The 18,814-nt window shown below is 43.5% G+C and overlaps 1 protein-coding gene across 2 annotated transcripts; it reads right to left on the bottom strand.

The window, feature by feature from the left end:
* Positions 1-352: 352 nt before the first annotated feature.
* On the bottom strand, positions 353-18,799 carry ITGB3BP (integrin subunit beta 3 binding protein). 2 transcript variants are annotated; one of them, XM_084211348.1, is made up of 9 exons: positions 18,735-18,799; positions 14,845-14,887; positions 12,023-12,161; positions 9,794-9,866; positions 8,973-9,051; positions 8,155-8,248; positions 6,998-7,057; positions 1,568-1,682; positions 353-1,134 (listed from the first exon to the last, which is right to left on the bottom strand). In XM_084211348.1, the coding sequence occupies exons 1-8, from the start codon at positions 18,737-18,739 to the stop codon at positions 1,579-1,581; spliced, it is 597 nt and encodes a 198-aa protein (XP_084067474.1). In that variant the 5' UTR covers positions 18,740-18,799; the 3' UTR covers positions 353-1,134; positions 1,568-1,578. The 2 variants fall into 2 exon arrangements, with proteins under 2 accessions (XP_084067474.1, XP_084067475.1); XM_084211349.1 differs by having other exon boundaries at positions 9,794-9,863.
* Positions 18,800-18,814: the final 15 nt, after the last annotated feature.

Raw genomic sequence — 18,814 nt, 5'->3', positions numbered from 1 at the left:
AGAACAGCTCGATTTAGGACCAGCACAGTTGGTTCCAGACTCTTCTGAGATCAGGAATTATTTCATTTCCAGCTCCAGAGGTTATAGAAACTCTGGCTGGCTCAGGGACCCTCAGCCTGCAAAGCCAGGGCTGGGGCACCTCACACACACAATCACCCCCAGCTGAAGACATGGCAGACCAGGGGAAATTGAGAATTCTGCCACAATTCCCTCAAACACTTCCTAAACTTCTTCCCATCAGACTGCACAGGCAGTGAAGTGCAAAATCATTTTTATTAATTGAAAACTCCCAAAGCTTGAGCGTGTGCATGCTCAGCCACACCCTGAACACCTTTATCATGCTGGTGTTCAGAATTTTAGTTGTAAAAATCAGTTTATTTGAGGATGGGACTTAGCAGTGGTGGAAAGGAATTCAAGTGTTTGTGTTAATGCTGGACTTGAATAAGAATAAATAGCTTTACTGCACATTTTCAGCCTAATTGCAAGGATTTGAGAGGCTGGAGGGGTGAGGCTGAGGAGAAGGAGAGAGAAAAGCAGCTGGTTTATAAAAAGGGTTGGTTTATATAAAACAACTCTGCTCCTATAGCATTAAATGCCAAAACTAAACTCAAACGTTGACCTAAAAGCAAATGTTACCAGAGGCCTGTGTTAATGCCGGGTCAGAGGCCGAGGCCTTTTTACCCTGGGGCTGGGGTTGACTTTAGAGGGACCCTCATGTGGGTGACAGATCTGTCCCCAGCCATGGCAGCACCACAAGGAAAATGTCTGCGAACAACTAAAACACATCCAGGGTGGGAATAATTCATTGCTGGCACTGCAGAGCTCCCTCCTGCCCCAGAGCCCAGGCAGTGCTGGAGGAGCCCTCCAGAGCAGCACAGCACCAGCCCCAAGGCCCAGGGCTGCACAGCACCCGGGGTGGATTATTTACATTGAGATTATCTGCTTGTGCACATTGTTAAGTTGAAATAGATGCCAGAAATGTTATCTGGACGTGCACCTGCCCGGCACAGCGAGCGCTCCCCAGCTGGGATTTGCTGGGGAGATTGGTTTACACTCAGTTCTTCGCTCCTTTTAAGTCCAGTCCAGCAGATGGAGAAGTTTGGGTTGATGTGGAATGCATTTTTCACATAATGCCTGTGGGGAGATGAGGAATGACTAAAATAAATAGCAATTAGACAGCAGCATCATCGTGCATGGGATCTGCTTGGCGTTATGGATGTGATGTCCAGCAAAACACACACAGAGCCTCAGGCAAGGCAGGGCACCAGCCCCTCTGCCTGGAGCTGCAGGGACATTTGGGGATGTTTTAAGGAACAAGGACAAGTAGCCAAAGGCGAACAAACTGGTGAGGAGAAATGCTGCAACGAGGACAAGTAGCCAAAGCAGCAACAAGTTGAGGAGAAACAGCACAGGATGTTTCAGTGGGGGAGCAGAGCTTCTAGAGAAGCTCTTTGTAGCAGTGCTCAACAAACCAGGAACAAATCCCACGGGCAGAGAACACCTGATTCCCCTCAGGGCAGCCTGCAGGACATCCCAGAGCTCTCTGCACAAGGATTACAAGAAGTACCTTGGTCCTGCTCACTCTGGCTGTGCCTTGGTGCTGGGGATGGCCAGGAGCAGGGGCTCCTCCCTTCTCTTCAGGGATGAGGTGAGGAATGCAGCACTCCCAGCCTGGATGTGCTCTGTGAACAAGGAAAACACAGAAGCATAGTGTGTGATAGACAACAGTGGTGTGATGGCAGAATTTGTGCAAATCCTGCTCACACACGAGTTAAATAAGTTGCTGTGGTGGTTAAAGAACCCAGCACCCCTTTTCTCTCACCCATGGTGTCTCAGCAGGGATTTCAGAGCTTGTCCTGGTGAGTGGCTGCACCTGTGGTTCCATCACTGGCAGTGATGGCAAAGCAGAACTGAATGTGCTACCAGGATGAGAAGCTGGTGCTGCCTTTTGCCATCAATAATAAAAGAAAAAATCACAATCTCCAAGGGCTGTGCCAGTAGAGCCCAATCAGGGATTGCAGCAGGGGAACTCCCATCCCTGAATCATTCAATAGCCATCTCTAGATCACCCACAGCCATCTCTGAATCACCCAGAGCCATCCCTGGATCACCCAGAGCCAGACCAGAGTCATCCAGAGCCATCCCAGAGTCACCCAGAGCCATTCCAGAGTCACCCAGAGCCATCCCAGAGTCACCCAGAGCCACCCCTGGATCACCCAGAGCCATCCCTGGATCACCCAGAGCCCTCTGTGGATCACCCAGAGCCATCCCAGAGTCACCCAGAGCCATCCCAGAGTCACCCAGAGCCATCCCAGTGTCACCCACACCTGGGGCCGCAGCCGGGCCGGGTGAGGGTGAGCAGGTGCCGGGACAAGCACAGGAGAAGTGTGCAAGGGCAGGAAGGAACTCAGGGAATGAGAGCACGTGGGGAAGGCTCTGGGAGCAGGTGCCTGTGAGTGCCAGGGCTGCCAAATGTCCCTGCAGCAGATGAGCTCCCTGCTGGAGCACCCCCAAGGCTGCTGGCTCTGGGGTGTTTGATTCCCCACCACGCAGGGGTGAGGGACAATTCAGGATGACATTGGACACACAAAGGGCATTTCCAGCAGCAGCTGGAGCCTCTCAGCTGCACAGAAACCCAGCTGGGGAGGGCACAAACCCCACAGCCAGGGGGCTGCTGGGGCAGGGCCTCCTCAGCTCTCCCCAGCTGGCTCACTGTGATTCCCTGGGACCTCACCCTGCCAGGGAGTGACTCCACAGCAGCACCTGCCCCTGCACTGTCAGTCTAACCTGGAGCTGCCCTCGGACCACACAGGCACTAAAAGGGTTCAATCTTCCCAAGTTTCCTTTCCCCTCCAAATTCCCCCACCATCCTCTCCCAACTTTGACTGCTCTAAAACATTTACAGATCTAAAAAGCAGACAGAAAAAAAATGTTCACCTGTCGGGTGATATAAAACCAATCTTCTACTAAATGTGCCAGAATAATTTTTCTCCACCTCAACCACAGTTAAAACCTTCAGTCTATTCATTACTGTCTTTTTATAGTATTTTTATTTAATAAAACCTATTAAGACTACCATACAAATCTCTTTACTTATGCTTTTATCTTTTAACTGATCAATTTTTATATTGCTGACATCCCTTCTTCACCATTTGCTCATTTAAAAATTCATAGTATATGAGCTATGTCTCTGGAGAAAACGTCTATAAAATTTGTTACAGCTGGCAAATGTGTATGAGTCAGTGATAGCACATGACTAAATGCTTCACAGAAAATAAAATTTGTTTCTGTAGTAAGCAGAACTGTTTAAATGTTATTTATTTTTATGTTTCAAAGAAAATATATTGTGAAGTGCTGCATTGATTTAATACGCAGCAATGTCTGTGTACACGCTGTACCGGGGAAATTTATGAAACCTTTGCACAACTCCTTTAATTGAATTTTCCAAATCTCTCACCACACACAAATAATCAATATCTTCTGCAGAGAAAACCAGTCAGAATTATTACAGTCTTTCTTTTCAATTTTGTTGTCATCAGCACATACAGAGCACCTGGATATTTGTAATGTCTGGATAGCAAGTTATTTACACCTCTTAAACATATAATTGCTACTAAGTGAGTCCAAACTAATGTTTCTTTTCTTTTTTATTTAAAATAATTATATTCATGGGAGAAAGCAGTATTTATTCTCATGTAGGAGTCGCTACATGTTGGAAGAACTACAATTCTTTTGAATTTTTCATTAAGCTTAATACTCTAAACTAGATCCACCAGAATTAAAAATTCATAGCTGTTGCATCTCTAAAAAGGCACGTAGGAAAATAGAGTGTAAAAACAAGGGTGAAATCTGTGAATAAATGGGGCTGACACCTAAATCTAAAATGCAGGTTGACAGTTCTCTGTGTACTTGTCTGGGGCCTCCAGTCATATGTCTCATGTGCATTTCTGTATCTGCCACTGCAGTTAATGGCTTAATATTTCATCTGCATAGCCCAGGGTGCTCCATCACTGCAGAGCCTGGAGCTGCCCCCTCTCCTTCCTTCCATCCCAAAACTCCTCGTGCTGCTGGGCCCACACCCCAGACTCCTCCAGTCTGCAAAATTCAGGGGTGGGTACAGCCCCACAGTCCCCATCCTGCTGGGAAGGAGCAGTGGGGAGCTCCCCCAGCCCCTGGGGCTGGCAGGGGGCAGGATTCCTCACCTGTGCTGGGGAGACTGGGCTGAGTGGGATCTGTTCCCTCCCCTCCTCTGGGAGGCACTCCCAGGGGCACAAACCCAAACCCACAGAAAGAGGAGACAGGAATTCAAACCCAGCCTGAGCAACAACAGCTTTTCATGCCCAAGAGACAAACCAGGCATGCTCCTGGGGCAACCTGCACTGAGTGAGGAGCTGAGGTCAGCCCTGCCCAGGTGTGATGGCAGGAAAGCCCCGGGAGCACAACCAGGGATGCTCTTCCACAGGGAAGGGCAGAGGAACGAGGCCAGATCCTCCCAGTGTTACAATTGTTGCTCAGCCAGTTCCCAGACTCCCTTTTCCCAGCAAAGGGATAATGGCATTTCTTCCCTGTAAGTAAGTACAAAGCTGGGCTGAGGAAAACAGATGTGGTTTTTAGGTCAGGGTTTTACAGTTGGAAAAATCCACTGCTGTATTCCCCTTTTCCTCAGAAGATCTCCAAGGAGGAGGAAGGAAAGGTGGGGCAGACAACCAAGTACACCTCAAGGTCAACAAATTTGTTACACCTGATTTGAGAATGATGTGAAAATAAACCCCCAGCAACCACCAGAGCCAAGTGGTTTAGTCCTAAGACACTCACATTTTGAACTCAAACTGACACCAAAAGGGATAAATGGTGGAATTTTGTATTTTTGCCTTTTTATCTGGTTCAAAGAGGAGCTCTGATTGTTGTGTTTCTATTTTGCAGTGGTTGTGAAAGGGGATTTATGTTTTAAAATAAATGCAGTTTTCAAAACTCCACTGGTAGGTGGAAACTCTGGAGTTTTGGTCCCTGATTTCTCAGCTTTGCTTTCATCAGTGATTTCAAGGGGCATGGAATAAAATCCATGCAGTTAACCCTGATCCAGTCTCCTGGAAGACACCCCTACTGCCCCAAGAGCACAAACCTCAGCCCCTTGTACTCACCCCACCATGAAAGCTGGGAATGCTCAGAGCTCAGGGAGGATCAGATCTGCCCCTGGGCTCAGCAGGATGAACAGCCCCACAGCAAAGGAAGTGTTTTTTATTTCATCACAGCCTGGACAGAGTTTTCCTCACCACTGGAAGTATTTGATCTCTGGAACACTCTCATGGGCAGCAGCCATGGTTTGTGTCAGGCTTTTGGGGAAGCAAAGTGTCCCTGCCCTTGGTCACAGCCAGCTGGAGCAGCTTCCCCTTTTAGGACCTTCACTCCTGGAATCTCCAGCCCTAAGACACCTCCCTTGAAAATGTGCACATCCCAACCTGCACATCCATTCTCAGCACGTTTTGGACTCCCAGACTGACTCGATTTATCTCTTTGGCAGTTGTTTTACAATTTGCTTACTTTTTATTCAAAAACATTTTGTTTGCTGTAAATTCAAGTCATGGGCAAACAATGATGCCCTTTTTCCATGCTGGTCACCCAAAATGATAAACTGAGCTCTGCACAAGGCTGCCCATTGAGCCAGGAATGTTTTGTATGAAGTTGTTTTAAGAGGAGGCCGTTTATGTAAAGTAAATAAATTTCATGCCTCACCATGTGATGATAATGTGACATTCCATCTGGACCAAGCCACAGAACAGTCATAAGTTTTAAGCCTTGCCATAACTAATTAAAAATAATCATGAAAAACCCACATCTGAAACTAAAAGGCAAAGAAAAACATCTACAGATGCTTCTCTTTGATCACAAACTTCTCTGCCTCTCCCGCTTCTGCATTTTCAAGACTGCAAAATTGAATTTATTCTTTGTGAAAGCAAAACTGACATTGGAACTTCATCAGCTTAAACTCAGAATTCTCTTTTCCACCCTACCCTCACAAAATATCTCTCATCTGAGCAGCCTGGAGGTGTGTTTGGGGCGAGGGGCTGCTTCTGGAGCAGAGCTGGAACTCCAGTGTGTGTGAAGTGAGCAGTGAGGAGCAGAGCACAAAGGAAGCAGCGAGTGCTCCCAGCATTCCCAGCCCTGGCAGGCAGGGGCTGCAGCAGGAGGACAGGGGGAGCTGTAAATCAGCACCTGCACACTGCACAAATCAGCCCAATTCCCTCCCAAGTGCTGTCACTCCTTTTCATTTGCAGCATCTCTGCTGCAGCCCAGCAAATCCAGGCTTGATCAATTTTCTGTCCTTTAAGAGAATTCCCCACAGCAGAGATGCCACCACTGCTCCTGGTTTTGGGTTTGCTCTGCTTTCAGGTGGAAAATGTGAAGATAACAGAAATGTCAGAATATCCCAGGGGGATGGTTGTGGGGTTTACTGAGTGTGAGGGAATTAAACTGTCCTCTGTGTGTCCCCTTCCCTCCTGCCAGGGCACTAAAGCAGCTGGGGATGAAACACCACCAGCTTCAAATATTTTCACGGCACTGGTTATGAAGAAAGCCCAGAGCTGGGATTTCACAGCCCCCTGGAGTGGGTGAAATACCCCACAAGACACACAAAGTGAAAAAGGTTTTGCTGCAAAACTGTGACACTGAAAACACAGCGGGAGGGAGGAGGATGAGGAAGGACAAAGACAATTGGGATATACAACAAGTATGGGAAATCTTCTGGACCATGCCACAAGTGCAAGGCCATGAATGATTCCTGCTCCTGCACAGCCTCATGGGGAAATACCCAACACAATGAAAATAGCAGCAAACATTCAATTTACATCTGCAGACCATTCAGAAGAAACACATTTGATTATCATTGTTTTCATATCCCAAAGGTTACCCAACTTATTGCAAGTGAAAAGGACTGAAAAGAAATCAAGCCAAAGGAATCAAAACATCTGTTACACAGGAGTTATGAAGAGTTTCTTACCTCGGGCAGGGACTTTTCCATGGTTTGCTTTCAACAGCTGCAGTTTTTCTGCTTGACTCACTAGTGAAGAAATAAATCCAAAATCAACAAATGTTGCCCCAGAGCTTTCAAAGAAAATAATACCTCTGCTGCCTCCTTCACTTTCAAAGCATTTCAAGGAAAAAAATCCTCTTGCCTATGTAACTGTGCTCAAAGAAATTAACAAGAATTTTCAAAATTCAGAGAATTCTGACAAGTTTTGCTTCCAAGCCTCATCCCACATTTTGTTCCAATGTTTTTTTCTTCTAGTGCTGCCATGGTTCCAAATTCAGAGATGGGGGAAGGACGCTTCTTTCCCAAGGAGCTGAGGGAAAGAGCGGACACAGGAGTGGCAGTAAGAGGTTTGAGCTGTCCTGTGGGCTGTCTGTCTGTCTGTCCCACCCCGATGGAAACACAGACTGTGCCCAGGTAACTCCACCGTGGCTCAGAGAGGATCTGGCACTCAGTGGGAACAGAGCAGTGCATGCCCACCCAGAAGCAAAATGGAATGAGCTCTGGAATACAAGTCAGGAAGAAATGGTGATGGAAACACCAGCACGTGATGCACCAATTCCACTGCTGGGGAAGGAATTTTCTCTGCTACCTGTGGCTTCACTGTCCACCTGTTCCCAACTGCAAAAAGCAGCAGTCCAGGCTCTCTAGGTTTGCTTTCTGGGCTCCTCTGGAAAAGCATTTCAGATGTGGCAGCTGTGAAGTGCCCTTACCCCAACACAGCGAGCACCTGGAATGTCCATCATTTCAGGACACATGAATAGCCGTTTTTAAAGCCTGGAAATTTATATTCAGCCTAATCCTGCTGACAGGCAAACAAACAAACAAACCAACTTCCTCGGAGGGGAAAAGAAAGGCCAAGCAATCCAAGTGCAAACGTTCAGCCTAATCCCCACCTAAGCACCCACTAAGTATCTAACTATTTACTGACCATTTCCATAAGAAAAGGTGTTGCTTTTCCAGGTTCTCCCTCCCCGGTGTGCCTGGCTTTTATGTCCCTGCTGGGTGCACGGGGACACTTGAAATGCATTTTTCCTGAGTCCTGGGGAGTACCAAAGGGGACATCTGGAGTGATCCCTGGTAAATGTTCCAAGGGGATAAATAAATGTACTGAACCTCCTCCTCACCCAGCGCTTGGGTTTTCTGCAGTTCAGCACTCAGGACACAGGACGAGTGTGTGAGTCCGAGGATATTTTCCAGCTCTCTACTGCCCTCCAAAGCCTGGAAAACAGCAATTAAAATCATCGTTAAATCCCATTCCCAATATCTACTCCATATCTACAACATATCAAAACCAATTTGGAAATTGTTCATAAGCTCTAAATTCCTCATTTTCTAAATAAACATTGCAATTAGAATATTTTCAATTAGTATCATTGTTTTTGTTTTTTTTTTAAATAAAATCTTGTCCACATGAAATAAATCAACACAGTCCTCTGAGGACACTGAATTATTTCTTAGCTATTGATGTACAGCAAGAAACCTTGTGCTAAATTTAGTCAGGAAACAAAATGGGGAAAAAAGAGAGCAGTGATTTGCATTTTAACATGTATTGGACTATTAAATAATGATACTTTAGTGCTAAATTCAATGGCACAATCACTTCAACACAAAAGGATCTTCAATCTTCAAAGACATAAAAATCTATGCAGTTAATTCATATTTTGAGTTATAAATAATAATTGAGAACTACTTCATATTGGTTTGATTTGTGTACAAATTAAAAACTGAGGGCATAGAAAAGCAACTCTTCTAGTTTAAAAAATTCAATAAATGCTTGAATTTTTGTGCATTTTCTGGATTTCCAAGTCCAACTTGCCTGGTTTCAAGTCTTTTATTTGTTTCCCTACCCCTTCAAACTCAAATGTTCCATATAAAATCCTAAAAGTTGCTTTCAAATACTATATTAGAAGTAGTTTAAAAGACAAATCAGTGTAAACCAGACCTTCAGGCTTGTCAAATTTGCTCTTAGTTTCAGAATTCTGGGCAAGGAATTTCTCACTTGGGCGTGCAGTTGCAGGAACCTGTGGAAAAAAGGTGAAACAATTCCAATTATCCCCGTCCCCACTCAGTGAAAATTCATGTTTGCAATGTTTCCCAGAGTTTTTTCTCGTGTGAATGGGGATGGATCCAGGTCAGCTGTGAGGATTTATATCAGTGTACTGGACAATGTATTTTCCAGCTGCAAAATTAAGTGTATGGAAGCCCACATGAATATTAAGTGTAGGTGTTGGTTTAGACATGTTTTTATTTGAATGTCACTGCTGGTCTCCTGCAAACCTTTTAAAAACATTCTGAATTATTGAATGCAAACATTTCCATATCAATGAGGCCTCTAATTACTCCAATTGTTCTGTAATTCCGGGTTCCTGTCACTAAGAGATGAGGCTGGATGTGTTGACCAAGGGATTCACTGAATCACAAAAAAAAAACCCCAATTAATCAAGTTACAGTTTTACACCGATGTAATGATAATATTTTATTTTCCACTGTTTAAATGTCATCCCAACAATCTGTCCAGCTCCATGACTTGGAAAACACTATCCTACACTGAAGGAATTCCAGCCTAATGATGTGGGAAAACATCCAGCAGAGGCAAAAACCCCGGGAAACAAATTGTGAGTTCAACTGCAATAAGGAAAAGGAAGAGCTACAACTTCAAACATAATATCTAGTGAATAAACGTCACAGTTATTGTCTGCTGGTGAAAAAGAGATGCACTCACAGCCCTGCAGCCAGAACAAACTTCAAAGTGAATGCACTTACACATCGTGCTCTGTTTGAGGCTGCCCTCTCCTGGATAATCCGCTCTCGGAATTGCTCTGCTCCTTCCCATCTCCTCGGAAAAAGAGACACAAGCAGGATAAAAATCACATGTGGAGTAGTTGAAGAACCTGAAGAAGGAGCTGGTGTGAACCTGAATGCTGAGTGATCTTTTGAGAAGAGGAAAAACCTCAAAGCTCACTTGGAGAGCAGGACTTGGCATGACCCACACTAAATTATTTATAATTAACACTTTTGGAATTTGACCTCTCCTCAGTTTCTGGAAGCCTTGGGATTACAGCATTAACATCTGGGAGTCAGAATCATCCTGGCAGATATTTACTGTGCTCTTCCAGGAGCTTTTTATCCTATTTACTGCAGATTAACATTGAGCATTATCCTGAAAATGCTGGAATGACTGAGCTATGAAATTCCCATTTCCCTCCATGAAAACTGCCTGGCCCCAAGTCCATTTCCTAAACAAGCACAAAGATACTGGGAATTACTTCCAAAGGCTCCAAATGTGTCTACTGACAATATGAGCCTGGCATGTGGTGGATGGAGCAGGATAAATGTGACCTCTGACCACAAAAGACACTCTGAATTTACATGATTTATCCGTTCCCACAGGAATCAGATCAGAACAAAATCAGATTAAAATTTTAGCTTGTCTATCAATACTTGTTCCAGCAATAAAAAAGTCACATCTGACTATCAGAAATGATTTAATTGTGGTTTAAGTTGAAGGCATCACACAACATGGGGATTTTGTAAATTCACCTTTAAGTGAAAGATTTGGAATTTACCATGGGCTTAACAAATGTACAGATCCCAGACAGACCCTGTGGAATGAGGAGCTTTCCACATTTCACTGTAATAAATCTCCTTCCTGCCATCACACTAAAAAAAGGAGACCACACTCAGCATTAAACACTTTGATTTCTTCTTGTTAGATCTAAATTGTTACATCCAAGTCTCAGCACTCAAGGATAAATTAACTTTTAATTTTAATATTTTGTAAAACATTTAGAAACACTTCAGGATGATAAAGTGCTATAAAAGTTTAAGCTTTAATACAGTAGCTAGAAGTTCAGACCCTCAAAGATTTCATTTTAAATCTAAGTAGTCAATAGAACTTGGACTTAAATCAGTCATCAATTATCAAACAGGTCATACTTTTAGAGCAGTACTGTGGGTTTTAGAAGGAGAGCAGAAATTGTGGGTTTAAATGGACAGCCTGGAACTTGGGATTTAATAATGACACAGCACCTCTTGGAGCTGTATGAACACAGAGGAAAAAAAAGACTGGCAGCAGGATAAAGAATTAGGATAAAATCCAAAATCCTGGAGGGAAGCTCCACTTCTGCAGATCCACCAGGAGAGGACATGTTCCAATAGCTAAAATCTGCAGACACCCAGATAAATTTCCAACACCTTCTTAGAATACTTTTACTCAACATAATTCATAAATGTTGGTGAGGCCTCAATTACTGTACATAAATTCCAAAACCTTTGGGGCATAAAAAATTCTGTAACCCAGTAAGAACTAGTGGCTGAAAATTAAAGCCAGACAAATTCAAAATCAGATTTTTTCTTAATAACTAAAATAATTGAACAAGGAATTTGCTAACAACAGAAGCGATGCATTATTTATTTTTATTATCATTATCATGATAATTATCATTATTATTATTATTAATTAACCATCTTTTCTAGAGTTGTACTGCAAGGAAATGAAAGCTCTATAGGGAAAGATGACAAAAGGTCCCTCTGTATTCTTCTTTTTAAAATAAAAAAGTTACACCAGGTGACCTGGAGGTTCCTCAACACTTAAAGGAGGCCACAACCACAATATTTTTATACAGCTATAAAAGCAGCTCAGTCTACTGCAAATCTGCTTCTTGAGCAGTCAGAGTCAAAAGCTGTGACTGTGGAACTAAGTGAACATTTCTCCTAAAGTGAACTGGAAATAATATCTTTACAATCTTACAAAGGTGTATTTTCTGAGAGCTGATAACATTCAGTGTTATATAAATTAAAAATTGTCTCACTCAGTTGTTTTATAAACACCCCCAAGATTCCCACTATAAAAAATTAAAGATTTGAGTCCCAACTTTGGCTTTTCCAGAGGAGATTCTTCAAGAGGAAAAAGAAACCAAACCTAGCAGATGAGACAGAAGTCCCTAAGTGCAGGAAAAAGCTGCAGTAAGAAAGAGGGGATGTCCAGCTCACCCTCTGCTGGGGCACTGCTGGGGTTTTGTGCCCTGTCCCGGCTGGGAGAGGAGAAGGGACTCAGCTGGCACGTGCCTGTGGTTGGGGAGTAGGAGTTCAGGTTTCTCCTTCTGGCCTTCAGGGGGGTTGCATCAGGTGCCTGAAACAGAGAAAAATACAAAAAAAGTCCAGATGAGCATTGACAAAACCTCTCTGAATTTTTCCCCTTCCCCCCTAAGTAATTCCTGGCTTTATGTATTCCCATTATGGAAAACCCATGGTAAATGTTGTGGCGGGGTGACTTTGTGCTCATCAAGATTTTCTATCACTCCCTCTTCTCAATAAGATTAGTTTGACTCTAAAAAACTAAAAAATCCTTTCAAACACTTTGTATCCCAGGTTCCATCAAGAAAAAATATGAGTTTTCCAGGGATTTAGGTATTCTGGCATGATCACCTTGATGTCTGGGGTTTTTTAAAGCAGCCAAACCAAGTTATTATTTTTTTCCAGTAATGAGAACACAAGATACAAATATTTTTAGATTTTAATTGTATCAAAAGTTATTTCTAATATTTTTTTAAATTTAATTTTTTAAATTGAAAAAATCCAAAGTGAGTCCCTTAAATCCAAAACTTTGTCTGTGGTTCAGGGTTTCAATACGTCTAATGATGTAAGAAGAATTACTGAATGATGTTAAAGGATTTGTGCAGAGAAGTTTTCAGAAGAACAAGTCTGCAATGCTGAAATATGAACTGGGATTTTCTGGGACAGGGTCTAGCATGGATGCTGAATTGCAAGGATAAGAAATTGGGATTTTCTGCACATTCCATGTACAGAAATAAAAAAACCAACCCAAACCTTTATTTCACAACCCCCAAGTGCTACTGCTGGTGATCAGTAGTGGGATTTACAGCAGATTTTAAAAGATTTGAATGCTGCCCACTTGCCTCTGCCTTGTTTTAGTCTCAAATACCTTCAATAATTTCACACCTCTCATTTATACTCTTGTTGCAGTCTAGCAGCATTTAAACCTGATGGAAATCCTCTCTCTGTCTTGCCACATTCAAGCAGGTTAAACAAACGCTTCCAATAATCTTTCAATGAAATATTAATTGAAGTATCAATGACAATTTAGGGATTAACATGCCATCAAATCTCCTTTTCAACAGGGAGAATCTCCAAACATTTCAGACTATTTTTCCTGCTTGAACAGCAGTCACCACACCCACTTCTGGACATGGATAAGGTTATTTTAAACAAAATTCCTGCAGCACTTACAAGAGCAATTTTTATTTGTCAGTAAGACTTTCTCCTCCAGGAAGAAGAATTTTACTCCAGTTAATCAATTTTTTAATGATACCATGCTAAGATTCCCAAAATCTAAAAATACTCATTCCTGATCTGGTTAGTTCATGAATATTTTGATCCATGGAATGAGGAACTCTTGATAAAAACAGGGAAGGAATGACAGAAACAGCAAAGATTAAGCATGCATTTCACCCAAACCACGAGTTTACAACTTTCTGTTCCTTCTATAAAGTTATTTAACTGAAATCTTTAACATGCATCTGTTGGAGACTGTGTGAACCAAAACTCAGTGTAAAGCCACATCACTGAGCCTGCAGGAAAAGTTTCTATCACTCAGGTGGGTTTTTCCTCAGCTCTTTGCTGCACAAGAACCTGACTGCAGCTAAGCATGGAGTAACCCTTTTTATCTCATGGAGGGGATGGCTGTAGGGCAGGAAAAGCATTCCATGGAATTTCAGCTGGACCACTCATCTACAAAAATGCTACTGCAGCCCAAGAAACAGCTGCAAAATTACAGTCACAGCTGCATTGCCAGCAGAACAAGTTGGGTAATGGTACACTAAGCTGCCAATTAAACTGTTAATGATTTATTTTTGGTGCCACTGAGGTATTTTGCACCTCTGTTGAAACTTTCAAAAAATAAGTATCTAGAATTTTTTTAAATGCCCAATTTCTGCCTTGTTCAATAGCACTGAGGCCTCCATATATCTGCTGCACATACAAAAACCTCTTTAGAACGACCCAGGCTCGGAGATTTATTGGGAGCTCGTTTGCTGACCAGCTCTTTTCTCTCTGTACTTCTCCAAAATTTTCCTTCCTTTGCACCCTGCCACCCCCCCCAGCTGCTGCTGGCTGCAATAAGAGCCCCTGTGGGAGGTGATAAACTGACATATGTCACGACATGCTGGTGGCTGGGAGGGTGCTGGAGCTGCATTCACAACAAACAACAGCACCAGTACAATTTTATTTTGGTTGTGATAACTGCGGTGAAATTGATGGCAGCGTTAGGAGTTTATTGTTTCATTATGCCAGATTAGCTGAGGGAGGTAATTACAGCCCTGACACGAAAATGCCTTTAATGTTTTCATTTCAATTTTGCAGTTTCTAATATGCAGATTACAGCATTATCATAATTCCATATTGTCACATGTACAATTACATGGCAGAACGTTTGCTTCCCAGGATAATGGAGCTAATTTCTAATAAATGATTTCACCAAGGATCTTAACTCATTCAGCTCTTGGGTAAATAGTGGTGGCAATAACAATATGCACATTTTTCAAGTGATTCATGCAGATGTACATTACTAAACGCCAGGCAGTTCTGTGACAAATGAAATACAATCAATTTTATACTAATATTTGCAGCAGTAATTTTGTGCTTTAAGATTTGCCCAGACAACATCCAATCTGTAACAGCATACAGGCAGCTAAAATGAAGTAGGTTGTTTATATCCACATTTATTTTTGCACACAGATATATGTACATATATATTTATACAGCCCAGATGGCTCCAGACACCAAAAAATACTTACATTATCTTTTTTAACAGTGTCCAAATTTAATGCTCTCTTAACCCTGCAAGAGAAAAACATGGACAGGTTTTATGGTCACACAGACACAAAGGTTTCTGTTAGTAAGGTCTATAATTGATAATGCTAAAGACAGTTTCCTTTTCTGGTTTCACATTTACTGATGGCATCCAAAGCAAATCCATTCCCTGAATGATGCTTGTTTAGAAGGATAAAGTGTTTGCCTAAGAAAATCTGATTCTCCATTTTATACCAGAGATAAAATCCAGGCACTGAAGTGAAATCATGCTGAGTATTTATCTTTTCTCCAAGGCTATAAACAACAACCTCCCCCCCAAAAGCATTTCCATTTACATACCTTCTGAGCAAGGCTTGGAATTATTTTGCCATTAGTCGAAATAATGTTTAAGACATTTAAGACACAGGTACAGGCAAGGTGAAAAAAGTAGTTTTTCCCATCATTTTAGCTCTTAACATGATTCAGTGCTAGCAGCCTATGACTTGACTGGGGAACAGATGCTCTATGCCTTTACAGGTCCCCAAACCATAAGAAACTGTTTGCTTCCCTTCTTCCCTCTCCTGATTCAGGAACATGCCAAGCTCTCTCTGCAAAATCTGCTCCTCTGAACTGGATGCCCAGCTGTTAATGGCAACACTGGAAGAGGAAAGCTGAATATTTATAATACTTTATATGGTACAGCTGTCTGCTAAAGAGCAGTCATCAAAATTTTATTGAATGCAGGCGAAATGCTCCAAGGAAAGAAAGGTCAACATAAATTAAGACTATTTTTCCCAGAGACAACTGAAACTTTTTAAGCACATTCCTAAATCTTAACAATAGTTTAAAGCGTGATGTAAAACGATGAGAAAAAAAAAAATCTTTGTAAGAACAGTCCCCAAGAAACATATATATTATACTGAATTAAACAAGGTTTGGAATATACATCATATCTCAAGAACTTAGTTCAGTTTTCATCTTGGAAAAAGAATGTTTTGCCTTGTAAGGAAATTAGATGACCTCATTCCAAACATATCCTTTTCAAATTTATGTTGCTATTCCAAAACTGTAAATTAAAGGATTGGGAAAATAGAATGGAAACATATCTTTGATCTGCAACCCAGGCAAGAGTCTTATATGAAAACTGTTTTACAGCTATCTCTATTACAAAAAGGGGAAAAGAAATATCCTGTCTTAAAAAAGCCAAGCAAACAGGTAACATTTAAATTAAAAAGGCCTCTGAAATCCTGGCCAAAGGGCAGCCAAAGCTGCAACAGTTTGATGGAATTCTTTACAATGTATTTCTTTTTTAAAGAGAACCCCATATGGCTCAAGGAATCCCAACTCCATTACAGCTTCCAGCTCATGGCAGCAGAGAAATATTCCATTTATTAATGCACCCACACTGCAGGGATGCTCTGGGGGCCAATGCATTTGCATGTTACACTAAGGCATGCTCTGATGGAAGTTTTTATGGCAGGTGTCAAAAGGAGCTGAAAGCCAAAGGAAATCAGGAGCAGGATCACAGCTGTAGGATGAAATAAATGAGAAACTACATGAAAATCCCACTAAGTTATAAACACAGAGAACATTTCTTGGGGGAAAGCTGTGCACTGATAAAAGCCACGTTCTTTGTAGTCTGTCAAACACTGTGTACAGCAACAGAGAGCACACAGCCCAGATTCCTCTCTGCAAGCACCCTGAACCATGGGGGCAGACATGGAGCCTCATTCCAAGCCCTTCAACGTTGGAAAGAGCTGGAATGTGGTACTGGAAAACAGAATTTTTAGGAAGTCAACCGTGCCTTGTGCCACCCAAGAGCCTGGCTTGCTTGGGGGCTTGTTTTTACTGATTGTCTTTTCAAGGCCATAATGTGAGAAGTTAAATCAAAATAATTTAAAATTTCTGCTCCAACTCTACACACAGACCCCTGAAACCAAATCCATCCCAGCTCCTCACATGAAAACCCCGTTGGCTGAAGTGTCCCAGATCTCCTGGAAGAAGAATGTAGGGGAAAAAAACAATACATGCAAACAAAATTCCTCAAGTATTTTAGGAGACAACATGAAGAGCACCACTTTTAGTTTGGTTTATTTTTTTAATATAGCTCCCTTTGCCTGTGGTGTAGAACCAAATATCAGAGTGGAACAAGAAAAGGAGACAGAAAGACGAGGCACATGTGGTGAGAGTATTCAACCTGAGTTTCCTACCCCTGAATTAGCCTGACAAGGCTTAATTTATTTTCTTAACCATGCAGAGTATGATGGCACATGTTTACAGCCAGCTGTACAACCTGCAGTGGTTATTTTGTGCCTCATATTTATCAGGTTAAAGAACTTTCTTTATTGATCACCAGAAGCTCAAGATGAGCAGAGATACACAAGAGCAGCACCAGACTTACATGACTTGATTAATTACTTATTGCTTGATAAATTGCAAAATATAGGAGAAAAATGAGCAGGATTTATTCCCACTGGAGACAAAATGAAGAGATACAGCCTGATGGAAAACGGGCATGGGGGGTGTCACGCCCTGATCTCCACAGGCCTCCGATTCCTTCCCACCTCTCTGCATCTGAGTGTGTGTGAATCTATAATTTAGTCACTGCTGTAATTGTAGTAAATCCTGTTGAATCACTTTATAAATATTAAATCAGTCAGTGATTAAGTGCTGCTAAACTCTTTTGCACCTGTATCTTTTGTATCCATATCCTTGTCCCCGTGACCCTTTTGCATCCCTGGTCTCTGTGTAAATCATTCTAAATTGATTCTAATGCCATTTTCCTGGGTACGCTCTGTCTGTGTAGGGAGCAACAGAGTGAACCTTGCCATCAAACTCTGATGAAGACACACTTTCACAAATTCATACCAAAACCTGCCTTTTTTTGCCCATCCCTTTAGCGTTGGCCAAGGGAGGGTTCAGAGGACGGAGCAGGCTTTGCCCAGAAATGGGACAAGATGCAACGGGCAGAAAATGAGGTTCCACCTGGATGTGAGGAAGAACTTTTCTCCTGTGCAGTGACTGAGCACTGGAACAGATTGTTCAGAGAAAATGTGGAATCTCCCTCAGTGGAGATATTCCAGACCTGCCTGGGTGCTATGGGCAAGGGACGACCCACTGTGGGTCCTTTCCAAACTGAACCATCTGTGATCCTTCTTCTTGGCTCTCTCCCACACAGCCCCACGGGGGTTATCCATGCCATGTAGAGATACAGAATTAGAATTACTGGGACTGGAAAGGATCTCTGGAGCTCATCCAGTCCAAACCCCTTGCCAAGGCAGGGTCACCCGGAGCAGGTGACACAGGCCTTGAATGTCTCCAGAGATGGAGACTCCACGGCCCCCCTGGGCAGCTGCTGCAGAGCTCTACCACCCTCGGTGCACAGCAGCTGGTCCTGATGTTGAGGCGGAACTCGTTGTGTTTTAGTTTACGGCCATTACTCCTCGCTGGGCAGGTGCGAGCAGAGCCGACCCCTCAGAAATGCAGAGCCTAGCGAGCGTCACCCACAGCGGCAGCACCGCCCGGCCAGCCCCGCCCGCAGCGCTGCCCCAGGAGCCACCGCCGCCAGCGTTTCCCGGTCCGTTTCCATCGGGAAACGAATCCCGCCCCTCGCCAGCCGCTCCTCCCTCCCGGGCCCGCGCTGAGGGCACTTCTCCCCTCACGGAACGCGCTCGGGAGCCGCGGCCCGCCGGGAGAAGCGCTCCCCTCACGGCGGAGCCCGCGGGAACCGACCCGCTGCCGTGAGGGGACGGCGGGACAGGAGAGAGCACAGAAAGAGGGAAGAGAACAGGGGAAGGGAGAAGAGGAAGAAGAGGAGGGAGGGAGAAGAGGAAGGGGAGAGAGAGCGGACGGAGAGGGAGAGCAGCGCTCGCTGCCCCGCTCCCCAGACACCTACGACATCCCGGAGCCGTTCCCGCTGCCTCCCCTTCGCAGCTCCCGCCGTGTGCCCGCCAAACGCCGCCGGCTGGAAACGGC

The sequence above is a fragment of the Fringilla coelebs genome (assembly GCF_963513975.1).
Source record: "Fringilla coelebs genome assembly, chromosome: 9".
NCBI classification, from domain to species: domain Eukaryota; kingdom Metazoa; phylum Chordata; class Aves; order Passeriformes; family Fringillidae; genus Fringilla; species Fringilla coelebs.
The sequence above is the reverse complement of the archived record's forward strand: the minus strand, read 5'-3'. Positions and strand labels throughout refer to the sequence as shown.